The sequence below is a fragment of the Staurois parvus genome, unplaced genomic scaffold, assembly GCF_062004578.1.
Source record: "Staurois parvus isolate SC_StPar_1 unplaced genomic scaffold, SC_StPar_1.0 ptg000077l, whole genome shotgun sequence".
In the NCBI taxonomy this organism is placed as follows: Eukaryota; Metazoa; Chordata; class Amphibia; order Anura; family Ranidae; genus Staurois; species Staurois parvus.
The window spans coordinates 3186276-3213882 of NW_028317873.1; the positions used below are offsets into that span (position 1 = coordinate 3186276).

The 27607-nt window shown below is 41.3% G+C and overlaps 1 protein-coding gene across 2 annotated transcripts in view; it reads left to right on the plus strand.

Moving 5' to 3' along the window:
- OIP5 (Opa interacting protein 5) overlaps positions 1–22996 on the plus strand; it is a 45285-nt gene extending 22289 nt beyond the window's left edge. The window contains exons 3-6 of one of the 2 annotated variants that reach the window (XM_089669454.1): positions 576–698; positions 3183–3264; positions 12835–12999; positions 22751–22996. In XM_089669454.1, coding sequence (XP_089525580.1) covers positions 576–698; positions 3183–3264; positions 12835–12981 — 352 coding nt within the window. In that variant the 3' untranslated portion in view covers positions 12982–12999; positions 22751–22996. The remainder of the gene's footprint in view (positions 1–575; positions 699–3182; positions 3265–12834; positions 13000–22750) is intronic. The other variant, XM_089669455.1, reaches the window with a different exon arrangement.
- The last annotated feature ends 4611 nt before the right edge of the window (positions 22997–27607 follow it).

Below are 27607 nucleotides of genomic sequence, written 5' to 3' on the forward strand. Positions count from 1 at the left end.
AATGTTTGTGTAGTATTATGTTCAGCAGACTGTGTTCTTCTATTGTTGTGACTTAGATGACGTTCAGAGCACATTTTATGCCCAATTCATGCAAAACTCCACGTAATCCCAAGGGGTTCACATACTTTTTCTTGTAACTGTATAAGGCTGTCACCTAGTCTTTGGTTTACATGTTTAAGTAAGGTAAGTTTTACTGCGTGGTTGCTTGGCCCTCAAATGATGATGCTTTTGGCAGCAAAGTGCTTTCAGGCTGCTGTTTCACATGGTTCTGGACCTCTTTTTGGTTTTTGTGAGGGGTATGTTGTCTGATTTTGTTGTTACCCTCCCCTCATCAGTATTGTTGGGAGATGTCCCAGTCTTCTCTGGGAGTTATATGGGGGTCCTTAGTGGTGTGTGTATGTGTTTTTTTTTTTTTTTTCCAAGTCGCCTGATGGTAACTGTCCACTATAACCCAGTTGTCTCTGAATCTGCTCGTGTCCTGTACTGTACTCCAAGAATTGCATTATACAGGTAAGTAAAAAGTCCTATTTTTGTCCCAACTTTAACATCCTAATTTTTATTTATTTTACCTATAGTGCTTTCAACCGCCTGTCTTGCAAAGGTTGTGATACCCTCATTGGCTTTAATTTATATTCCGCAACACGTCCCTATACACACCTCCGGGGATTATTCTGCCTCCTTAAAGACCACCTTTTATGGTAAGGATGTTTTCTTTGAAACCCTTTTTAACCTGCTACAATTGCAGTTCCCAAACCTGTTTTACATTTTTCACCTGCACTTATAAACCTATATTTACATGATTTGTGGTTCAGGAATCACCTTAATCACTTCAACACTGGACACTTCCACCCCCTTCTGCCCAGGCCATTTTTAAGTTTTCAGTGATGTCACACTTTGGCAATTAGTCATGCAACACTACCCAAATGAAATCATTTTTTGGACAGAGCTTTCTTTTGGTGGTATTCAATCACCACTGGGTTTTTATTTTTTGCTATATAACAAAATATAAATGAAAATGGCTTTAAGCGGAGCTCCACCCAAAAGGGGAAGGGGAAGTTCTGCTTTAAGTACTCCCTACCGCCCCCTCCCTGCCACATTTGGCATGCAATTTTTACGTCTCAGTTTGCAACAGCCAATTGAAACGGAAGTTCGCCCCCCCCCCCCCTTTCCTCCTGCAGTTTTCTGGGACACTTCCTAGATCCCAAAAGACCTCCAGTCCATTCAGGAGGCGCAGCGTGACATGCGCAGTGAGCACCCGGCTGTGAAGCTGCAAGCTGTCACAGCCTGATGCCCACAGATGAGATGCCAGGGAGAGAAGGGACATCTCAGGTGAACACTGGATCCTGGAACAGGTGCGTGTGTATTTACTAAATGTTAGCAGCTAGCATTTTTGTAGGTGCTGACTTTTAACCACAAAAACGACTGGAGCTCCTCTTTAACCATTAGCCGCCTGGCCTATAGCCGTTTGGCGGCCGCAAAAATGCTTTAGCTTTCCGGGGTGTACGCCATTTGGCGTCCTCCCGCACATGCGCGGTTGCAGAGCCGCACAGGGGCACGATCTGTCACCGGCCGTGTACCTCGGACACGGCCGATGACAGATCTGAGTACCGGCCCCCGTTGCCGGTACCATGTGACCTGCTGTGACCAATCACAGCAGGTCACATGACAGTTGTATACAATGGATGGCTTCATTCATGCCATCCATTGTATACTAGTGCCTAGCTGTGAATGGTCACAGCAGGTCACATGCACATGTCGTGATTAGCTGTGGCCAAATCACAGCTGAGCACAAAAAAAAACCAAAAAAAAAAAACCCTGAATGAATCGATGTCATTCAGGTAAATGCTTGCTTATAGCAAAGTAATTCTTTGCTATAAGCAAATTGTGTAAAAAAAAAAAAAAAATACTGATCACTTCCCCAAAGTAGTACAATGTTACTATGGTAAGATTGTACTACTTTGGTCATAGTAAAATATGAAAAAAGATCTTTAAAAAAATCAAAAAAATGTAATGTAAAAATAATAATAAAAAAAAAATATATATATATATATATTTTTTTCATACTGTCACCAGTCAGTGTCCCTGTTCACCGCCATGCCAGTTATATGATGACGCTGTACTGCACTGGTGACAGTATGTAAAAAAAAAAAGTGAAAATAATTTTTTTATTTTTTTCATTTTCCGAAAAATTATGACAAAAAAAAATACAACTTCAAAAAACTCGCCATTCCTCTTATGAAGTACCTCGGACTGTCTGCTCTGCAAAAAGGGGTCATTTGGGGGATATCTGTACTATTCTGACATTCTTGGACCTCAAGAAATTAGATTGGCTGTCAGTACTTCAGGATTGATCAATTTTCAGATCTATACCAAAGTTTGTGAACTCTATAACTTTCCTACAAACTAACAAATACATCCTAATTTGGGTTATTTTCACCAAAGACATGTAGCAGAATACATCTCGGCCTAAATTTATGAAGAACAATTATTTATTTGTAAACTTTTATAACAGAAACAAAGAAAAATGTGTTGTTTTTTTTTTTTTTTCCCCAAAATTTTTGGTCTTTTTTTGTTAATTTAGCAAAAAATAAAAACCCCAGCGGTGTTTAAATACCACCAAAAGAAAGCTCTAGTTGTGTGAAGAAAATTATAAAATTTTAGTTTGGGTACAATGTGGTATGACCGTGCAATTGTCATTCAAAGTGTGAGAGCGCTGAAACGTGAAAACTGGCCTGGGCAGGAAGGTGTAAAATTGTCCGGTATTGAAATGGTTAAATAACAGTGAATTTGACCTGTACTGCCTTATCTTCTCTTACACATAGACACATGGGTAAGCCCTGCTCTGGAGATCTTCATGCAGCAGTGCCCAAGTCTTTTTCTTGAAAGTAGTCATGCCTGAGTGCTGAGCAAAATACACTATTACATGTGTATTTTGTGAACAAATGATTTTTACAGTAGCTGAGATCATTACTGTCTGGGTACCCTAAGCCCCATCTCCTTGTCATTGCATTCGGTTTGCAGGCTAAACCGTTTAGGGCGAACAAGATTTCAATGCCACTGACTGGCAACTTTTCTATTAAAGTGCTGTCAAGAAACAGTTATTATTTGTAATAAGTGTGCACTGCCATCTAAAATAAATAATTCTTGTGGCTGTTTGTTTTTTTTTGTTTTTTTCCGTCTAGTTACCTAATTGAAAGTAAAACCATCATTGAAGGTTCTCAGCTGCAGTTTGATTTTGCTCAGTTTATAGACCGCATACGAGAGGTAGTATCTTATTTATTTGTTTTTTTTTTAAATGTTGGCTTGCATGCTATGTTATAAAATGTGTACAATCCATGGAAATTGTTTTTTTTTTTTTTTTTTTTTTTTTTTTTTTTACATACTCGAACAGGCAAATAACATATCTTTATTCAGACATTGCCTACATTTCCTGGGGATGATGTTTGGAACAGATTACATATAAAATTGACACGGTATACTAATTTTCATACTCTAATTTAAATGCAGATTTTTTTTGTCACATAAAACATGTAACCACATCTCTATATCACCACTTAAAATCGATGAAATTAGAGGGTAGGTTTCACCTGAATATCTAAACCACAAATATTTAGGGTCTGGTGTTTTTTGCTATTGGTGTGTGGTGTCATCATGCCAAGATCTGCGGAGCTATCTGAGGCCCTCAGAAAAAAAGGCTTTGAATACCTATAAATCTTGCAAGGCATGGTCAAATTTTAAATCAATTATTTTACTGCAGGGTGGATTTGCTTTAAATCAAACTGATTTAAATCACTAGTCAGTAAGGCTTGATTTAAATCCTAGTTTTCTACATAAAGACTAATTCTTGCTGGTATAACTTTAATATGCAAGTAGATGAAGATTTTTAGAATAACTTTTCATATTAGTTTTTTTATCCCCAGTTTAATAGGTTAATCATTCATATTTGGACAACTTTTCTGTTGTACTTAGGAAGGAGAAAAATAATCATTCCCTTAATAATAACAATTTAAATAGATTTATTCATCTGAAACAATAACATTCCAGCATATGTTATTTGCTTAAACATCCATGTTTGGTAACTAATTTGGCTAAACAAAATCTATATATTTGAAGAAACTTAGACTGTCAGCCCCTTCCTCCTCACACTTAGTTTCACTTTCTTCTTGTGCAGATCTATTCCACTCCAAACAATCAGAAAAATATTGTTTCTATTCTATTCACTGAACTTCTTGAAACTTAGCACTGAAGGGGTTGATTCTGTATTCATAGGTTTGTAGAAGTTAGGATGAAGGTCTTTTTCTTAACTCTGTTCATGTTATAACATTTTTGCTGTGAAGAAGAGGCAGTTTTGAGAACTGCAAAAGTAAACCAATCATCTGTGATAATATCTTGTAGACAGAGAAACTGCCCAATAATCTTACAGAAACCTCTGGAAGAGCATGACATTGTGAATGGATTCATGGAATTTATTTACCAAAAAAATTAAACATATACAGCCTTATTCTACATAATTCAAAAACGAATCTTTATTTCATGATGGAATAACCTTTGGATGGTAATATATTATACTCAAAAAGCATTTTATTTAAAAAAATCTGATTTAAATCAAAAAAATCCTATTTTATTTATTTATTTATTTTTTTTTTAAAAAATCATTGATTTTTATCCACCCTGTTTTACTGGAAGTAAAATAATCCTAGAACAAAAGTGGTGTAGATTTCAAACTACTGCTAATTTGTCAAGAACTGGCAGGCCCAGCAAATTCAGCCCAAGAGCTGACTAATTCTAAAAAGTCTTCAAAAACCCAAAAAATGTAATTGCGGGATGTGCAGGTACCCCTTTATAAAAATTGATGTCACAGTGCATGTATCTACAATCTGAGTGTACCAAATTAACACAGGAGAGGTGTGCTAGGTAAAAACTTTTGCTGTCCAAAAGAGCATTCAATCAGGATTACAGCTTGCCAATGAACATATAGGCACAGACCAGGCCTGGTGAACTAACACAAACCATATTCCTTAAACCTATACAGGTGCATCTCAATAAATTAGAATATCATCAAAAAGTTAATTTTAGTAATTCAATTCAAAAAGTGAAACTCGTATACTATATTGATTCATTACACACAGTGATATATTTTAAGCATTTCTTTCTTTTAATTTTGATTTATGGCTTAATGCTAGTGAAAACCCAAAATTCTGTATCTCAGAAAATTTGAATATTACAAAAGACCAATTAAAGAAAAAAAAAAAAAGGATTTTTAATACAGAAATGTTGGCTTAATGAAAAGTGTGTCCATGTACGGTATAGTATGCACTTAATAGTTGGTCAGGGCTGCTTTTGCACAAATTACTGCATCAGTGCGTCATGGCATGGAGGTGATCAGCCTGTGGCACTGCTGAGGTGTTATGGAGGCCCAGGTTGCTTTGATAGTGACCTTCAGCTCGTCTGCAGTGTTCGGTCTGGTGTCTCTCATCTTTCTCTTGGCAATACCCCACAGATTCTCTGTGGGGTTTAGGTCAGATGAGTTTACAGGCCAATCAAGCACAGGGTACCATGGTCATTAAACCAGGTACTGGTACGCTTCTGTCATTCTCTGTGGTTCAGGAGTGGCTTGATACAAGAAATGTGACAGTTGTCCTGGATATGTCTGTGTGTGGTGGCTCTTGAAGCACTGACACCAGCCATAGTCCACTCCTTGTGAATCTCTCCCAAATTCTTGAATGGCCTTTGCTGCACAATCCTCTCAAGGCTGCAGTTATCCCTGTTGCTTGTGCACCTTTTTCTACCACACTTTCCATTAAAATGCTTGGATACAGCACTCTGTGAACAGCCAGCTTCTTTAGCAATGACCTTTTGTGACTTACCCATCTTGTAAAGGGTGTCAACGACTGTCTTCTGGACAACTGTCAAGTCAGCAGTCTTCCCCATGATTGTGTAACCTATTGAACCAGACCAAGAAACCATTTAAAGGCTCAGGAAGCCTTTACAGGTCTTTTGAGTTAATTAGCTGATTAGAGTGTGATGCCATGAGTCTACAATATTTAACTTTTTCACAATATTTTAATTTTCTGAGATGCTGAATTTTGTGCTTTCACTAGCTGTAAGCCATAATCAAAATTAAAAGACAGAAATGCTAGTAATATCACTCTGTGTGCAATGAATCTATATAATATGAGTTTCACTTTTTTAAATTGGATTACTGAAATAAGTTAACTTTTTGATGATCTAATTTACCGAGATGCACCTGTAGTACACAAATCCAAAATCCACAGCTTTCCGTTTCTTTTTAATTTTTTATTTTTTTTACACTCCAAGTGTGTGTTTTCTGTTCTTTTAAACTTGAACCATCCATCCATATGGCTTGGTCATAGCAATCACAGACCTGTTGGTCACAATTCAGGAAAAGAAACATATACCAACTTCCCTGAATTTAATCCCATTGAATTGTTGTAAGGGGATTGGAAACAGGCAGTTCATGCCAGGAAACCAACAGAGGACATGCAACTAAAGAAATTTTGAATGGAGGAGAGTTAAAAAATCTCACTGTGGGAGACCGGCGTGAAGTTTGCTTGTTTGAAATATGTTGAAACCGTCAACCATTTCCATGGCGTGTATTTTTTAATTTTTTTTCCATATGTCTGTTTTTATTTATATACAGGTGAAATTCGAAAAATTAGAATATCATTTATTTCAATAATGCAACTTAAAAGGTGAAACTACCGTATTTTTCGCTCCATAAGACGCACCTGACCATAAGACGCACCTAGGTTTTAGAGATGAAAAACAAGAAAAAAAAAAAATATTCTGAACCAATGGACTGCAGACACAGTACAGGGGATGACCAGAGACTGCGGACATAGTACAGGAGATGACCAGAGACTGCGGACCTAGTACAGGAGATGACCAGAGACTGCGGACCTAGTACAGGAGATGACCAGAGACTGCGGACCTAGTACAGGAGATGACCAGAGACTGCGGACCTAGTACAGGAGATGACCAGAGACTGCGGACATAGTACAGGAGATGACCAGAGACTGCGGACATAGTACAGGAGATGACCAGAGACTGCGGACATAGTACAGGAGATGACCAGAGACTGCGGACATAGTACAGGAGATGACCAGAGACTGCGGATAAAGTACAGGGGATGACCAAGAGACTGCGGACATAGTACAGGAGATGACCAGAGACTGCGGACATAGTACAGGAGATGACCAGAGACTGCGGACATAGTACAGGAGATGACCAGAGACTGCGGACATAGTACAGGAGATGACCAGAGACTGCGGACATAGTACAGGAGATGACCAGAGACTGCGGACATAGTACAGGAGATGACCAGAGACTGCGGACATAGTACAGGAGATGACCAGAGACTGCGGACATAGTACAGGAGATGACCAGAGACTGCGGACATAGTACAGGAGATGACCAGAGACTGCGGACATAGTACAGGAGATGACCAGAGACTGCAGAAACAGTACAGGAGACGACCAGAGACTGCGGACACAGTGCAGGAGACGACCAGAGACTGCGGACACAGTGCAGGGAATGACCAGAGACTGCGGACAGTGCAGGGAATGACCAGAGACTGCGGACAGTGAAGGGGATAACCAGAGACACTGACCTTTGGGGAGGAAGGGGGAGCGGGTACCTGAATTTGACAGGTACCCGCTCCCACTTCCGCGGAGTTGCCTTCCCTCTTCTTCCCGGGCCGGCTTCTGTGACAGCCAGGTGCCCACTGCGCATGTGCGAGAAGCGCTTCGCTTTGTGAATGGCCCGGCGCCTTCTGGGACCTTTCATGTGTCCCAGAAGACACCGGATCATTCACAAAGCGCAGCACATGCGCAGTGGGCACCCGGCTGTCACAGAAGCCAGCGCGGGAAGACTGTGCAGCGCTGGAGCGAGCAACAGGTAAGGCCCTGCAGGAGACAACAGCTGAGCGGCCGGCCTGGTATTCTGACATGGTGGCCGCAAAAATACCGGACCGGCCGCTTTATATTCGCTCTATAAGATGCACTGACATTTTCCCCCTTTTTGGGGGGGGAAAAAGTGCGTCTTATGGTGCGAAAAATACGGTAATATATGAGATACTCTTTACATGCAAAGCAAGATAGTTCAAGCCGTGATTTGTCATAATTGTGATGATTATGTCTTACAGCTCATGAAAACCTCAAATCCACAATCTCAGAAAATTAGAATATTGTGAAAAGGTGGAATATTCTAGGCTCAAAATGTCCCACTCTAATCCGCTAATTAAGCCATAACACCTGCAAAGGGTTCCTGAGCCTTTAAATGGTTTCTCAGTCTGGTTCAGTAGGAATCACTGTGACGGACGCGAGATCGCTGCCACCAATATGCGACGATCCCACGGTCGCTGTCACCAATATGTCACAAACGCGACGTCAGACCCCAGCCCTTCTCACCAAACTCGTGACCGAAGAACTAGCCAATCTAAAACTGCACTGCGTAACAATGCCACACTCAGCTGCACCCTGCACAACGATTTTCCAGCTAATTGGACCACAATCGATGCACTGGCAGCCTGAATGCGATTTTTTACTGGGTCAGGTTAATTATGCAAATAACCCTTCACACTGCCACCACCTCCTTTTTGTACAGAGAAAGAGGAAACGCGGCGATATCAGCTATAACAGTATAATGGTTGAGATAATCATCTGTATAAAACGGTCACCGCAGGCCGGTTATACAGAGGGTTAAACAAACACAGTAGCGTCTCTTTTAGAGGCAGGAATTCGTAAATTGCAATAAAGCGCTATAGAAACAGTTCAACACTTTCAGAAGGAAAGATTTATTCCTAAAAGGTCAAACGGGTGCAATAAAAATATTTACAGAAAAAGATGTAACTACGAAATATATATAAATATACAGAGACCAACAGCACAGCAAAGAGATATCAGAGAGAGGTAAAAGGGTTAAGGTACTTGCCAAAGTCCTGGGTTAGCATATCCAAGTTTCAGAGCGAAAGGGCACGGGTCTCCCCAGGTGGTACTGATGTTAAAATGGGAGAGGTCTTCAGCTTCTTTTTTTCTTAGGCCTGACAGCCCAATTTGTAGTTCCCCAGCAGGGGGTGTCTCTGAAGTCAAGGATCAATACCCCGTTTAGGGTGTGGAGTTCTGGGCGTGGACCTAAACTAGAGCCAAAATCTCGTTTAGTTCATATTTTGGCTCATAGCTTTTCCTATGCACAAGTGACACTCCACCCGCGGGTAGATTATTATGCAGACACGTCTGAGGATTGATTAAATATGAATTATGAAATTATACATTGAATGGTTGCCGAGATCTACTTTTCTACTTTCCTATGTATTCGAGACAAGGAGAGTGACCTATCAAATTGTTCACCTCCTCTTAGCCAATCTGACGATATGTCTGGTTTTTATGTAAGTCTCTCATATTCCAAGATATGAGACATAGGGAAAAATGGATTTTGAAAAGTGGTTATCTGATCGTGTTTCCTGGGAATGTTCTTTGAACTCCTGGGAAAGCTTGCCTTATCTTATATAAGGTGTTACATTGCACAGGTTCTTTGGACAGCTAGTCCCCAGCTCCTTTGGGGACTTTAGAGCTCCTAGCCCCCTGCTAGGCCCTGGCCTCCTGTGACAATCCTAACACACATACACACTGGCCAAATGTGGCTGTGACTCTCAGAGAGGGAGGTAGAGAATGAGGGGGAAATATGTTTGCCAAGATGGAGGTTGAAGCCAAAAATGGTTGAACCGCGTCCATCTCTGTGTGTACGCTGTTACAATCACAATCATGGGAAAGACTGCTGACCTGACAGTTGTGCAGAAAACCATCATTGACACCCTCCATAAGGAGGGAAAGCCTCAAAAGGTAATTGCAAAAGAAGTTGGATGTTCCCAAAGTGCTGTATCAAAGCACATTAATAGAAAGTTATGTGGAAGGGAAAAGTGTGGAAGAAAAAGTTGCACAAGCAGCAGGGATGACCGCAGCCTGGAGAGGATTGTCTGGAAAAGGCCATTCAAAAGTGTTGGGGACTTTCACAAGGAGTGGACTGAGGCTGGAGTCAGAGCATCAAGAGCCACCACACACAGACGGATCCTGGACATGGGCTTCAAATGTCGTATTCCTCTTGTCAAGCCGCTCCTGAACAACAAACAACGTCAGAAGCGTCTTACCTGGGCTAAAGAAAAGCAGACCTGGTCTGCTGCTCAGTGGTCCAAAGTGGTCTTTTCTGATGAGAGCAACATTTGCATCTCATTTGGAAACCAAGGACCCAGAGTATGGAGGAAGAATGGAGCGGCACACACTGCAAGATGCTTGAAGTCCAGTGTGAAGTTTCCACAGCCTGTGTTGATTTGGGAAGCCATGTCATCTGCTGGTGTTAGTCCACTGTGCTTCATTAAGTCCAAGGTCAACGCAGCCGTCTACCAGGAGATTTTGGAGCACTTCATGCTTCCTTCTGCAGACAAGCTTTATGGGGATGCTGACTTCATTTTCCAGCAGGACTTAGTGTCACGATCACACGGTCGCCACCACCAACATGCGACAATCGCACGACCGCGACGAACAGTAATACGTCACGCCCACGGCGTCAGACCCCAGACCTTCTCACCAAGCTCGTGACCGAAGGACCGGCCGATCTAAAACCGCGGTGTGACGCACGTAACAAGGCCACACCCAGCTGCACCCTGCACAGCGATTGTCCAGCTAATGGGCTACAATCGGTGCCTGCAGCCTGAATGCGCTTGTTACTGGGCCGGGTTAATTATGCAACTAACCCTCTACTGCCACCACCACTTTTGTCGGAGACTGGTAAACTCCCGTTATCAAATATACACTATAATGATTGAAAAGTCGCCTGTCCAATACGGTCACCGCAGGCCGATTGGGCAGAGGATTAAACAAACACAGTAGCGTCTCTTCAGAGGCAGGAATTCGTGAATTGCAAGTAAGCGCTTAGAAACAGTTTAACACTTTCAGAAAGAAAGATTTATTACTAAGAGTCAAACAGGTGCAATAAAATATTTACAAAGACATGTAACTAAGATATATATATATATATATATATATATATATGACCCACAACACAGCAAAGAGATAATAGGAAGGAAGTTAAAGGATTAAGTTACTTGCCAATGTGCCTTGGTTTGTAAGCAGATCCAAGTGTAGAGCAGGAAGGGTCTTTGATCTCCTCTGTTACGATGTTAAGATCAGGAGATGTGTGTTTCTTCTACCAGGCTTGCCAGCCTGTCTCTTTTTTAAAAATCCCTCTGCAAGGATGGGGAGTGGCTCTGAGTCTGCCCAATACAATATTTTGGGCAGGATGTCAGTGGACTCTCAATTAAAACTAACAGCTTCATACTCCATGATATGAAACATAGGTGACAGCTGACCTGAGGAATGTTCAATTAACTGCTGGTCAGTTTTATGAGGTTCCAACTTCTTTCAAGTCCGGGAAGAAGCTGCCTTATCTGTTTTATGATGGGGGAGAAAGGTTACACTTTCGCAGACTGCTCGGCACCAAACTAGGGATGCCTTCACTTGTGTTGACCCCCCACCATCTGTCACTCAGGGAGGGGGTAGGGAGTGAATGATCAAGGAATACCTCAAATAAAAAGAAAAGGGGAACTCCGCGTCCAACTCTGATGAGCAAGTTTGCTACACTTGGTTCCTGCCCACACTGCCAAAAGCACCAAAACCTGGTTCAGTGACCGTGGGATTACTGTGCTTGATTGGCCAGCAAACTCGCCTGACCTGAACCCCATAGATAATCTATGGGGCATTGCCAGGAGAAAGATGAGTGAGACAGAACAATGCAGAAGAGCTGAAGGCCGCTATTGAAGCATCCTGGTCTTCCTTAACACCTCAGCAGTGCCACAGGCTGATAGCTTCCATGCCACGCCGCATTGAGGCAGTAATTGCTGCAAAAAAGGCCCAAACCAAGTACTGAGTACATATGCATGCTTCTACTTTTTAGAGGTCCGATATTGTTCTATGTACAATCCTTGTTTTATTGATTGCATGTAATATTCTAATTTTCTGAGATTGTGGATTTGGGGTTTTCATGAGCTGTAAGCCATAATCCTCACAATTATGACAAATCACGACTTGAACTATCTTGCTTTGCATGTAATGAGTCTATCTCATATATTAGTTTCACCTTTTAAGTTGCATTACTGAAATAAATAAACTTTTGCACAATATTCTAATTTTTCGAGTTTCACCTGTATTTGTTTTTACATATGTACTGTATATTCATTTCTCAGTTTTCATAATACATCACTGTCCAGAAGAGACACTTTTTTGTAAAGCAAACTATAGACGCTATACATGTTCTAAAAGATGAAGCGAAAAAATCCAGAGGTTCATGGATTTCTGTCTCCTTTAAAACTATTGCTAGCTCTTCAATGGCAATAATTGCATTTTATTTGATGTATGTTGAGAAATGATAAAAAGACTGCAGCTATGTTGTGTGAGATAAGCAGACTGCAGACTTGCTACGGGAGACGAATGGCATCTCCAGCCATGCTACTGGAGCCTTGTGTGTATGTATATGAGCCAGTAGAAGAAATTTCACTCCACAGGATGCCACAGTGCTCTGTGTCCCTGACTGCAACTGCTGTGTGGACACTGTGGAGGCTACTTTTCATAACAGCCTAAGTGAAAGAGGACTCTAGAAGAACACCAATACATATAGAGGGCACTAATCATGTGAATGGTATATGCCTATTTGGAAAGCAAATAACTGGATGGGTGGCTTTTTTTTTTTTTTCAATTCCCCTTTTAACAGTTGTATTTGGTGATCCTGCCATTAGACCCATTATTCTTATATTTCCTGTAACAGGCCAAGTTGTCCAGCAGAAGTGGCAGTTACAAGGTTTGGGACAAAGGTTTGCAGGGCTCCACCCACACAACACTGTCATTCATTCAGAGCTCTGTGAATGAACTACAAGTACTGATAAAATGGTATAAAGTGAGCGTTCCTGAGTAAGCAGCTAAAGCACTAAAGGTAATCACAGTGTACCCATAAAATGACAAGTAAAACAGAGTGCAGCGCTAAAAAATATATAAAGTGTAAAAGAAGATAGTCCGTGGTTAGTAAATTGATTCATATGAGTAAGTCCCAAAAAGATAGCTGATGAAACCAGGAAACAATGGAAAGAATGCGCACTCATTGGACGCGCATGGAAAATGTGCATATAATGAATATCCACTGGAATCTTTATAGTAGATGAAGAGGTTAAACTTCAATCTGTACGTCAATCAGCCTGGGAAAATATATGGGAAGTCCGGAGGTCCCCTTAAGGATGGTATGGTGCTCAGCCAGAATCCAAAGCTCCGTCCCTCTGGTGGTAGTAGGTTAAAACTACAGGGATTCTGCAAGTTGATTTAGCTCCCAATAGGAGCCAAAAAGACAGGTGCCCATAGTGTAGTATTTTAAACAAATTTATTAGACCAAATATAGTGGTGAGTACAGGGTAGTAATGGCTGTGTGAAGTATATGATATACAGCAGAGTATGCAGCGATGATACTGACCCTAAGTTAAAATGGCCGCTGGGCTATCTCGTGGTTCCGGGCGGGAAATGACAACGGCCGGTCGGGAAGTGGTTAAGAGCTGTCTTTAGGCTGGCAGGTCCGGCAGCCAGAAGTCACTTTCTCTATCTATCAGACTGCAGGTTGGCTCTGAGGAAGAGGCTAAGTTCTCGAAACACATCAGCCCGTTGAGATTCCATCGTCCTGTTACTCTATGATGCACTGTAGATTGGACTGTGCTGTTTCCATGCGATGAGCTTGTATTTTTGGCCTACTCTGTGGGTATAATACCCTTCTACACAATAAAGCCATATTTTAAGGATAACGCACTGGGCCAATGCACCCTCTGTTTTGTTTGTTATTGCAGTATCTGTAGACTTCCCCAGTCTCGTGAGGGCAGCAAAGCGAGCGCATGCTATGAAAGCCAGGATATGATTGCAACCTACTGACATTTTTGGCCCACTTTCCAAACACAGGAGCACTAAGGTTTTGTAGTTCTCATCAGGCTGCAGCTACCTGGACCTTTGAAACATGTGCAACTGGCGTGATCCTGTTTCCTGAAATCCTGTCTTAACAGAGCACCTGCAACGCTTACTCCCTCTACTACTTCGTTGTGTAGATGCTTTATACTGGTCATCTCACATATTTTAGGATGGCTTTGATTTCCATCCACATGTGTAGAATTTTATGACTGGTAAAAGCTGCATGCAAAAAATGCTTCATATGTTTAGCCTATGAAGGCAGTCATCTATTTTGTGATGCTCTTCTTCATGCTCTGACAGTCTCATGAAAAATGTCAGTAGAAAAAAATAATAGGTTATTCCTTTAGAGGGGATGCCCTCAAAAGTCTCCTTTTTAAAAGCCTCTATCCCCTTAAACTGTAGAACGCTTAGTTTTTCCACTTGGGCTGCAACAAATAAATCTAGATGTAACCCTTGTTTTAGACACACGCCTAGAAGTCTAAGGCTTAACAAGTCTTTTACAAAGCCTTCCGCTTCCTCTGAAAGCCCATACTCACTCTTAGGAGTCAGGGGGCCTCTGTGTGCTCTCCATGGCACAGGCATCTCAGACCTTGAATTTCCAGCAAAGGCTCTGAGCATTATGATGTAGATTTTACACCTCTACCGCCTCAATTTTTGCTTCTGTTCTGCCGAGTCAGTCAAAATCACAGAACACCCTACTCCAGTTCTAGGGATTAATTTCTGTTCCTAATGGGTTACAAAACTTATTCTATACAGGCTCCAGATACCAAAGCCTTAAGGTGTGTGGGTCTGGTTTATGACCAGAAACATTCCTACAGTCTTTTTTTTTTTTTTTTTTTTCCCTTGTGGATAAAATTCATTGCGCTATTCCCTATGCCCATTGTGAGTACCTGCAATTCTTGACTCTTCTAGAAAGTCACAGAAGTTTCTTGCTGCAGATGACATTCTCTCCCTACAAAAAAAGGTATTTTATGTCAATAGGATTATTTAAACAAAAGGTCTTTGTTTAGGTAACTAACTCAGAATGTCTCTCTTCCATTTCCAAGGTCTTGAGAACGCCATATGGGTGGGGCGAAACGCGTTGACGCACTTCCGGTCCGCCGTCACTCTGGTTAAGGTCAAGGTCTTGAGAACGCCCTGTGGGTGGGGCGAAACGCGTTGACGCACTTCCGGTCCGCCGTCATTCTGGTTAACGGCACTTCCGGTGTTTGGAACGCACGCCGGCTTATGCGGTTTAAGTGGCCATCTTGGAGGGGGAAGGCTGTTCATCCTCTGCAGTGACTATATAAGCGTGAGATCCCTATATCTACATTCTGGATATTGGTTATCTTGAAGCCATTGAGGCTAATAAACAAGGCTTTTAATTTTATTTACACATGTGAGTGGCCTTATTCTATCTTCATATTCTATATGGAGTGGCAGTATTACAGTATGTAGTTTTTTTCTCTGCACACTATTGAGGAATCCATGGAGAAATAGAGTGGAGACGATTGCTATACCATAGCAGGGTGAAGGAGATTTGAGTTCCCTTGGAGGAGTTATAGGATCCCTTATATCCTATAAGGTTCACTACTTGCCTCCATCTGGTGAGTGCGGTCAACATTATTTCTCACGTGGTGGTTAGGTGGAAGCACATTTGGAATATTTTTTCTATTTTTTTTTATTTTTTTATTGGTTTTGATGGGAATAAGGACTTATTTTTTCACGGACACTTATTATAAATTTAGGGTTTATTTATTTGTGTTATTTTAATTTTAGATTTTGCGCTGTTTTTGTGTTGTTTAATCTTCACTTTACTTCTAAAGTAAGGCAGCCTAACTTGCTAAATCTTACCTTTTGATCTGATCAGATACTGCTCGATCTCTACGGCACAAATTCTGAATGTTTTGGAAAACCGATTATCCATTGTTCCCTCAGAGAACAGGGACAACTTGTCCTGACATAATTTCTATGGACCTATTTGTTAAACATATGGATACATAAGAGCAGTTTCACACTGATCCTCTGTGCTTTGGCTGCAGCACAGTGTACTTTCAGTTTTGGTGTGGGTTAGCTGTTCTTTGTCATAAACTTCTCTTATGTCCCTTGGCTTGGGTGTGTTTTCTGAAAACGCTCCTAAAGTCCTGCTTGTGGAACTTGGGTTCTTCGCATTCTGTCACCACTCAACACCAGCTTTCGGCCATGTTACTCTGCCACTCAAGCTAACCTTATTTAACACCCTGGTAGTTAATTCTGGGGTGGGGGGGGGGGGGGGGGGCTGTCATGTTTCATAAAGCCTGATATATATTTTATATACAAGTATATACACACACCGACTATTGAATGGGTCCTTTTTTTTTTTCTTTTCTTTTTCTGTCAAAACAACCTTGACCTATTGAAGCATGGACATGACTAGACCTCTGAAGCTTTGCTGTGGTATCTAGCAATAAGCTGGCAATATCAAATCCTTTTGGTCCTATAAATTGTGAGGTAGGGCCTACATGGATTGGGATTGTTTTTTCCAGCACAACCCAAAGATACTCAATTGGATTGAGATCTGGAAAATTAGGAAACCAAGTCAACACCTCCCAAAGTCTGTGTTCTTAAAACCATTCTTTAACTATTTTTGCAGTTTTGCAGACCATATTATCCTGCTGAAAGAGACCACTGCCATCAGGATATATCGTTTTCATGTTTAGGTAGGTGGTATGTGTCAAGTAGCATCCACATGAATTGCAGGAATGAAGGTTTTCTAGCAGAACATTTCCCAAAGCATTACACTGCCTCTTCTGGCTTGCCTTCTTCCTATAGTGCATGCTGGTGCCGTCTCTTCCTCAGCCATCCACATGATGTAAAAGAAAACGTCATCAGACAAGGCCACCTTTTCCCATTGCTCTGTGGTCCAGTTCTGATACTCGTGTGCCCATCGTAGGTGATTTTGGCTGTGGACACAGGTCAGCATGGATACTCTGACTGGTCTGCGGCTACAGTTGCATACACAACAAACTGTGATGCCCATTTTTCTCGGCGTTTAATATGACTTCAGGAACAATGGGTTTACTTGCTGCTTAATTTATCCTCCGATGCCATTGTAATGAGATAATCAATGTTATTCAGTTAACTTGGCAGTGGTCATAAAGCTATGACTGGTGTATAATATATTTTCAGTGCCTGATTATCTACTTATCTTCTCATATATGGTATGTCCATTCCAGGACAATGGTGGTTCCAGTTACACTGATCACATAATTCTGAGGCCGAGTCAGTCAATCTTTAAAGTGGTTGTAAACCTTTACATATATCCAGTGAAGTGACTAGCATTAAGTAATAAACATAGATGAAATGAATCCTCCCAAATAAGTTGTGGCTGGTTATCTGCAGTCATTTCTTGATTGTAGATTGTTCTGAAAGCACAAAGAAGAGAGGATTTCTTCTTCACTCTAGCAGCGGGGTGGCGGGGATCTGAAGCCTTCACAGAGCTGACAGTAGCCCTAAGTGGAGGGAAGGTACACATGGAGAACAAGAACAGCTCTGTAGCTCCCTCCCCCCATCATCTTTTTAACTCTTGGTGTGGGAAAAAACTGCCAGAAATGATCCATGCTGATAACCAATGAACCAGGCAGCAGAGATAAATTACACTCAATGCTTTGGAGAGAGGCAAGTACACAGCATAGAAGGATATGCTTTTTTATATTTCATGTTCTGAGGTTTATAAGCACTTTAAGTGAATGCTATGCATGTGTCCTTTCCTGTACAATTTAGTCCTCCTTCACACGGGATGATTTGATCCGTACCCCGTGCAGGGCCATGACTACCTGCAAGGAGTTCCCCAGGTGTTGCATGCATCCCTGTCTGGGCAGTCCTAATCATGTCTGTTAGGAAGCAGCAGCTGCACAGACACAGCCACTACTCTCATTATGACATCTGTTTGGGTGGGGGTGCATGCCTATGAACTTGCCCTGGATGTGTTCAGGGCCTTGCACCCATACCTGCACAGATGTCACATTGGGAGCAGCAGCTGTGTCTGTGCAGCCACTGTGTCCCAATAGATAGCTATGGAACTGCCAGCAAAAGGATGCATGCAGCACCTGTGCATCCCCATGCCGCTAAGATGTTGCCCTGCGTGGGGCGTGAATCAAAATGCCCCATGTGGATGAGGCCTAAGATGAGAGGATTTTTTACATATATGCATATTCCATATTGGAGTACAGTAAAGTACACAAGGCATCCTCCCCACTATTGCTTGGTACAAAACTGATAATTTATAGACTGAGGCAGGATTATAGGGGAAGCACCCCATGGGGGTGAGTCTTCAACTGCTCTGTCAGTATCCAATTAACTGAAGGCATGAATTCACAGTCAAGTTAAAATTCCTTTTTTTTTTTTTTTTTTGTAGTCAGTGGTACTATTTTTTCTTTGAGTACATTGAGGAACATGCATCCTGACCCTATTTATTTGCTTTATGTACTGCTTGCTCACAAAATGTAAGCATGGCTCTTGGAGGTGAGGTTATACAGGTGCTGATCTAACACATGCTTGATAGTAACTCAACATCCTGAAGGCAGCAGTATAACCCATTTGACTAAGAATTAGTAAAGTTGTGTGTCCCTCAATAGATTCAAAGAAAGATTTCACAGGAATACATAAATCTTATTTTCAATCGATTTTAGTTGTGGTGACATGTAAGATTTTTTTCCTTTTCACTTGAGTGTTCTGTATTCCCTAATTTGCATTCTCTGTTTTAATCTCTTGGTACTCCTATGTGGCCCTGTTATTTTACTGGCAGGGACAGCCTTCATTCAGCATGTAAATGTAAAACTGTGCCTAGGCATTGCTTATAAGAGGAGGACCTCTTTTTGTTACAAAATTTTGTGAATTTTGTATAGTGTGGAAAACACATTTTAACCTTTTTGCTGCTGTGGATGTATAGCTTTGGAACATGACTGCTTTCAACTGGCCAGTACAGTAAGGCATACAAACCTTGCATTCCCCTTTCTGCTAGAGGCTCCCCGACCATGAACAAGTAGAATTGTCTCCCTGACTCGGATGATTAAATGGATAGATATGGTCATCGGCTTACAAGCTGCTGATTGTAGCTGTTCATTTAAATGTGACACTCCTTTACCCCCCAACTGATACTATCGCCCTACTGATCCTCCCTGCTCTCAGCCCACAATCCGCTTCCCTCAGTGTCCCCAGAACACCAAATTTAATACACCTGCGACCTTGTAACACTAACGAGTCACGTAATTGGGCCCAATTTGGACATTTTCACTTAGGGTACTCACTTTTGTTGCCAGTGGCTTAGACATTAATGTCGGTGTGTTGAGTTATTTTGAGGGGACAGCAAATTTACACTGTTATACAAGCTGTACACTCACTACTTTACATTGTAGCAAAGTGTCATTTCTTCAGTATTGTCACATGAAAAGGTATAATAAAATATTTACAAAAATGTGAGGGGTGTATTCACTTCTGTGAGATACTGTAATTAATACATTGTGCCAAAAGGTGTGCTTGAAACAAAATAATTATAAAATAGTGATCAAATAGATGCAAACATATATAAACAGCTAAGATCATGTGAAAAAGTCCAAAAGATAAGTCTAATGGAAAAGTGCTACACATGAGTGCTACACTCAGTGGATCCTTGATACCATGTTTCCCTGAAAATAAGACACTGTCTTATATTTTTTTTTATAAACACTCTACAGTGTAAATACATTTATATATATATATATATATATATATATATATATATATATATATATATATATATATATAAAAGTTAAAATACTATAAATAAAAGTCCAAAAAAAAAACAGAAAATAAATTTTTGTCAAAATATATGAATTGTGCTCAATCCCCCCCCAAAAAAACGTGCTCCAAAATTCTTCAAACAAATGTGCTGACACCATCCGTGATTAATGCTCTATCCCCACTCACCAGATAGAGTGGACTCTTTGCTGATATGGCAAAAGAGTCAATCAAGTTTAAAGTGACTGGGCGTGTCCTCCTAGATACCTCTGTACTAAATATCCTCCAGAAACAACTCCAACGATTGGATGATAAAACTGAGTGACGTCACTTCCGGTGAGTGGAACGCACATTGCAGAACAAGCATTATCACAACACATAAGTGTGAGGCCAACCAAAGGATTTTTAGTGTAACTTGCGTATTACCTTTTTATGGTACTTTCAATTTTCACTGTTTCACAGAAGCACTTTTTAAAATGTATTCAGTAGGAGTTTTGTAAGTTATGCTGTGTTTGTCTGTTCAAATGTTTGTGTATTTTTACTGAAAATATTTTGATAAACATTTGTGCAAGTGTAGGACCTACAAATGTAGTATCAAAATTCCACTAGTTCTGTGCTTGTAAGATTTATGGTTTAGGGGATCTTTTTACAAACTCTGAAACCAGTGAGTGAAAAATTGCAAAAATGATCTGGCCTCAAGAGGTTAAAAGTGGATGTAAAGCACCTCTTTAAGATGGTTGGCAGGTACCTCGCTTCACATTTACTGGTGAATATACCTTGACGCCAAAATCCTGACTAGCTTTGTCTGTTTTGGACCATCACTGTGATGGGTGGTCTTGCTAATCAAGCAATAAAACTTGTGAGAAAAGGAACCGGCAACTGGGAAGTTTTGCATCACAGAGCACCCATATGTGATAGTATGCTCCACATGGATAAGGTATTGTTTAACTTTATGTTGAGCTCAAAGAAGAAAACATCACCTGCGTATAAGTGTGGTGGACCAGGATCTAATCCCATATCTCTCTTGGTAACGACATCCTAGGGGGTGCCAGGTCTTGCTGCCCTCTAATGGCTGGGGAAGTCAGATACCAACTAGAACAAACAAAAGACAGAGGGCGCACTAGCCTAGTGCCGTCCAGCGTCCAAAAACAGCTTACATGTTTTGAGGGCAACCCCTCTTCATCAGAGCCAAATGTGTACAGACAAACCCTCGCACTTAAAAACCCCACTAAAAATGCCATTGGAAACTCTGTGTCCTCCCACCTTTTGGTGGGCCGGTGCCTGTAGATGGGCCATGTGACCCTAGCTTAGCACAACCAACTGCAATAATAGTAGTAATAATACTTGTACTCATAATATATCCAGAAAACCATTAAAAGGAACACAATTAAAATATATAGAAAAATATTCTGTTGCTCTGCATTTCAAGGAAGCCCACGATGGTGACCCGTCGGTCCTTGGAGTCTTTGGTATAGAGGCTATAGAGGGTTATCTTGACCCAAGTAGGAGATGACCGGTTATGCAAGAAAGAAGCAGTCTGAATAGTCAATCTGGGACGTATAGGGCTAAGTAAAGACCCGGAGATTCATAACCTGGTCTAGAACAGATATAAGAGGTGTGGGTAAGAGGACCCTGAGTTCTTGCCCTTGGCATTTTTGGGGGGGTTTTAAGTGTGTGGGTTAGGCTTGTACACATTTGGCTCTGATGAATAGGGGTTACCCTCGAAAAGCATAAGCAGTTTTTGGACCCTGGATGGCATCCATCGGGTGTTGGTTCTTTCTGGATTCCACTACCCATTGTGCAATGAGTTGGTAGCTTTACATGCTGGAATGTCTTCATTGTTTGTGAGTATGTTTTTATAATTTACAAATAAAGTACCCCTGGGATAATGCAGTAGGCTGGTGTGCCTGTCTTTTTGTTTTTTCTATTGTTTAACTTAACCGTTTGCCCGCCACCCTTTAGTACTACTACAGGGCGGCAAGGCTGTGCAAAATTGTGTGTGTGTGTGTGTGTGTGTGTACACACACGATTTGCATATCTGGGTAGGGGGGACGTGCGTGCGCCGCCCTACCCGGGCCACTATTGGTGGCTAGGGCTGTCAATCACCGAGTCCCGGCCGGAGATTCCCTGCCGCCACTCCGTGATCGTTGTGTGTATACAACACAGGTCTTTCCCCTGTCAGCATAGACATACTGTTTTTTTAATCTCTTACCACAGCAGAGAGAAAACCGCACACACAGTTAAATGCATGCAGTTAACCCTTTGATCGTCCAAAAGTTAACCCCTTCCTGCCCAGTGTCATTAGTTCAGTGTCAGTGCTTTTTATTAGCACTGATCACTGTATTAGTGTCACTGAGGATGTCTGTGGCAGTTAATCCGTTTCCACACAGTGCCAGAATGCCTGCTGCAGTCCCGCTATAAGTCGCTGATCACTGCCATTACTGGTATAAAAAGAACTTTCATGTAAACTAAATAATATACAGGTATTGTTTTTTTGTTTTTAGCAAAGACATGTAGCAGAATACATGTTGGCCTAAAGTTATGAAGAAATTTGATTTTTTATCGGATATGTTTTATAGCAAAAAGTAAAAAAAAAAAAAAATATATATATATATATATATATAATATTTATTTATTTTTTTCTTTTTTCAAAACTGCCGGTCTTTTTTTGTTTATAGCAGAAAACATAAACAGCAGAGGTGATTAAATACCACCAAAAGAAAGCTCTATTTATGGGCAAAAAAAGGACATAAATTTCAGTTATGTACAGCATTGCATGACCGCGCAATTTTCAGTTAAAATAACGCAGCACTAGATCGCCAAAAAAGGCCTGGTCAGGAAGGATGCTGGAGGGAGGTAAATCCACTGGAGGTCAAGTGGTTAACCAGTGTAATTGAGATCTTGCAACTCATGCTTGTAAATTAGCTCTACTGGTTATAATCACTAATGGTTAAAGTAAAAAAAAAATGCATTCTATTAATATGTATTTCTATTTACTTTATTTTCAGCTGAAAGAAAGCTTGGTAGAGATGTACAGTCGTGTGGATACATTAATATGCAAATCAAAGAAGCCACTCAAAATATAACTTTAGTGTGTGGTATTTAAATGTTCTCTGTTAATCTGTTCTCTATCAATGTTGTTATCTGTTATTATTTTTTTTGCAAATTAAAGTATGTTTGGCTGTTTTTATTGCTAGTGTCAAAATACCAGAAAGAAAAAAGAGCGATGATTAAACACTTTTTTTTTAATCTGATCTCAAATCCTAACTAAATTCTTTTTTGTTTGTAAATATGATAAAATCCACAGAAAGACTTTACAGTGCAACTATGTAGAGTTAACATAATGATGGCCCTGGCGTGTGTGGGGATGGTGTGCATTATCGCGCACATTTGCATGGGCACGGGAATATTTTGGGTGTTCTTAATTAAAAAAATAAATAAAATGTTATACTTACCTGCTCTGTGCAAGGGTTTTGTACAGAGCAGCCTCCTCTTCTTGGGTCCCCTGCTGGCACTCCTAAAGCAGGCTTGCTCCCCAGCCACTGCTCTGTGTGTCCGTTTACACACAGCTGCGGCCCGGCCCGGCCCGGCCCTGCACTCTCCTCACTGGCTGTGATTGACAGCAGCGGGAGCCAATGTCTTCTGCTGTTGTCTCAGCCAGTAAAGCTAAAGCTCTCGTGCACTTTGCTGGATCGCGATGGGGCTCAGGTAAGGAGTAGGGGGGCTTTTGCATGTGGAAGGTTTTTTTTTTTTTTAAACCTTAATGCATAGAATGAGTCTTTACAACCACTTTAAGGTGATATTAAGCCCAAGAATTATATTGTAACTTACCAATTCTTAGATGTTAGTGATTTTTTACCCCATCCTGCATTCACTATATCTGGTTTTCCACAGTACACAGAACATGGAAGTCCAATTATTTTAGTAAATACACTGCTAAAAGAAATTAAAGGAACACTTTAACACATCAGATCTCAATGGGGAAAAATATCATGCTGGTTATCGACACTGATATGGACTGGGTAATGTGTTAGGAACGTAAGGCTGCTCCATCGTTTGATGGAAATGAAAATTAATCTACAGGGGAGTGAACCACAAAAATTAAAGTGAAAAAATGATGCAGCAGGCTCAGTCCATTTTGCTGAAGTTTCATTGCAGCAATTCAAAATGGTACTCGGTAGCTTATATGGCTCCTATGGGCTTGTATGCATGCCTGACAATGTTGGGGGGCATGCTCCTAATGAGACTATGGATGGTGCCCTGGTGTATTTCCTCCCAGATCTGGAGCAGGGCATCACTGAGCTCCTAGTGCAACCTGGTGGTGTTTGATGGACCAAAACATGATATCCCAGAGGTGTTCTATTGGATTTAGGTCAGGGGAGTGTGGGGGTTATTCAATGGTATCAATTCCTTCATCCTCCAGGAACTGCCTGCATACTCTCACCACATGAGGCCAGGGATTGTTGTGCATCAGGAGGTATGCAGGACCCATTGCACCAGTGTAGGGTCTGACAATGGGTTAAAGTATTTCATCCTCCTACCTAATGGCAGTCAACGTGCCATTGTCTAGCCTGTAGAGGTCTGTGTGTCCCTCCACGGCTATGCCTCCCCAGACCCACCACCACAACAGTCATGCTGAATGATATTACAGGCAGCCTAACGTTCTCCATGGCTTCTTCAGACCCTTTCACGTCTGTCACATGTGCTCAGGGTGAACATGCCCTCTTCTGTGAAAAGCACAGGGCGCCAGTGGCAGACCTGCGAATTCTGGTGTTCAATGGCAAATGCCAATCAAGCTCTATAGTGCCGGGCATTGAGCACAGGGCCCACTAGAGGATGTCGGACCCTCAGGCCACCCTCCTTGAAGTCTGTTTTTAATTGGTCAGAGACATTCACACCAGTGGCCTGCTGGAGGTCATTTTGTAGGGCTCTGGAAAGCTCATCCTGTTCCTCTTGGCACAAAGGAGCTGATACTGGTCCTGTTGCTGGATTAAGGACCTTCTATGGCCCCGTCCAGTTCTCCTAGATTAACTGCCTGTCTCCTTACATCTCCATGCTCTTGAGGCTGTGCTGGGAGACAAAGCAAACCTTGTAATGGCATATATTGACGTGTCATCCTGAAGGATTTGGACTACCTGTGCAACTTCTGTAGGGTCCAGGTATCGCCTCATGCTACCAGTATTGACATTGACCCTAGCCAAATGCAAAACTAGTGGAAAGCAGAAAAGATGAGTAGAGAAAAAAATGTCAGTGGCCTCCACCTGTAAAACCACTCCTGTTTTGGAGGTTGTCTCATTGTTGCCCATCTAGTGCACCTGTTGTTAATTTCACTAACGCCAAAGCAGCTGAATCTGATTAACAACCGCCTCTGCTACTTAACTGACCAGATCAATATCCCAGAAGTTGAATTGACTTGGTGCTATACTCTGATTAAAAAGTGTTCCTTTCATTTTGAGCAGTGTATAAACTGCTAAACACCTTTTCTCATCAGCAGTTAGAGCAGTCTTCATTCTGCTCTAGCAGTGCAATTTATGATCACTGTCACCTGTGATATATTGCACACAAAATGTCAGCGTTGGCAGAATCAGGCCTGATCTCTGCTAGCACTAGCAGATGAATTTTATTGGTAGCAGTTCAAACAGTACCTGACAGCCAGGTGCTCTTTTTCCCAGGAGTCACATTAGGTACCTGTACATTTAGAGGCCAAAATATCCCAAAAGAGGTACATTAGTGAAGAGCCCTACAGGTTTCTGAGCATGTCAGATGAGAGAAGGGGAAGCCTCTCTGACAGCATCCGCCTCAGAATACAAACCTGTAAAAAGCAGTGGCACCCTGTCAGGTAGCTCAGATGACGGAGAAGAGGTCCCTGTTAAGATCAGACATACCCGACTCCATGAAGCATAAAAAGCATGACTTGTCTCATATACAGCAGAGTGCCAGTACTAGTGCCGCACTATCTTTTGGTGACTGGTGAGCATCAGTGGCCTAGTACATCCTGGTCTTTTTCATACCAGCACTGCATTTTCACTTGGTTATGAGTGATCTTCCCGCTTATGTATGATTTTGTTAAAATATATGTCCTGCTGAAATATGAAAGTGGCTCTTATCGATAACCCTTTATATAATGTCCATATGTTTAAGCTGGTTTTGTGGCTCATCTTTATTATATGAGAATCATTGTGAATGTCTTTTGTTTGAAATGGTATCTTGTACAGGGCACACAACTGGTTTCTCACAAAGCTGCTATTTCATAACTTGTTTGAGTATTCCTTTAATAATTTATATATCAAAATCATAACAAATGGCACCACATGGAAACAAAAGTTAAGAGCTACAAGATCAGCAAAGCTTTACTTATCAGTCAGAATACTGTAGCAAAAGTGATACAAAGATGGAACTGCAACCATCTCACAGAGACATCCAGACCATCCATGGAAACTAACACCTCGACAGGAGTGTCTTCTGATGAGAAGGGTTGAAGAAAATCACCAAGCAAGTTCACTGCAGTTAGCCAAAGTAGAAAGCCAAACTGGGGTGATTGTTTCCCATGACACAATATGTTGTACACTGCAGGAATAGCATGCATGGGTGTTGTCCACGAAGGACATCTCTCCTAAAGCCCACCTAGAATTTGACAGGGACCATGCTGAAAAAAAAGACTACTTGGACTCTACTCTGGAATGATGAGATCAAGACAAATGTTTTTGAAACTGATGGCTTCAAAACTGTATGGCGTTGCAAAGATGAGGAGTATGTAGAAAAATGCATGGAGCCTATAGTGAAACATGGTGGTGGCAGTTTCTTTCTGTGGTGCTTCATGAGTGCTGCTTGTGTCAGAGAGCTGCATTTCATTGATGGTATCATGAATTCACAGATATACTGCTCTCTATTGAAAGAGAAGGTGCTACTATCACTCTGTGCTCATGGTCATTGTGCACTTTTCCAACATGACAATGATCCAAAACACTCATGTAAGGCCACTGTTGCATTTCTGAAGATGAACAGGGTGGAAGTGATTCAGTGGCTAAGTATGTCTCCTGATCTGAACCCATTCAAACACCTATGGGGAATTCTAAAGAGACAAGTTAAGCATCACTCCTCAGCATCCAGGCTCTAAAAGAGGTCATTCTTGAAGAATGGAAATAGATATATGTTGCCAACTTATTAATTCCATGCTTAGAAGACTTGGTGCTGTCCTTACAAATCATGGAGGTCATACAAAATACTAGATGTAGTTTTCCATGTGGAGTGTATTCATTTTTTCATCAACTAATTTGAGTAAAACGGAAGACTTAGTAATCTAAGTTATATTATTAACCGTACTTTCATGTACTGAGCTAAACAAATGTTCTATAAAACTCAGTTTTGTCAATATTGTGGAAATTGTTCTTGTGTTCATTGAGATATTGATTAAAATCTTACTTTTCAAAGGGGAGTACTTATTTATGCTGTGCACTGTATATGAGACACTCTCCAAGATCTGCCCAGTCTCTACAATCAAGATCTTCCACTCTCAGCCAACAACTTATTAAAGTCTATGCTGATGCTTCTAAAATTCAGGCAGCCTTTGGCCAAAAGAAAGCAGAAATAGAAGCAGAGATGGATGTTTTGCAGAAACAATGTCAGCATTCCACAGCCATGGTAAAATTGTTACTAAACCCAGGACCGTGCATTCACTATATCTGGTCTCCCACAGTACACCGAATCATGGAAGTGCAATTATGTTAGTAAATGGAAACTGCTAAATACCTTTTCCCATCAGCAGTTAGAGCAGTCTTGTAACTTTTATCAGTGTCCAGCAGAGCACTGGTTAAAGCTTGTAGGAGAAGTTTTTCTGCTCTAGGAGGATGTAGAACCCCTGACCT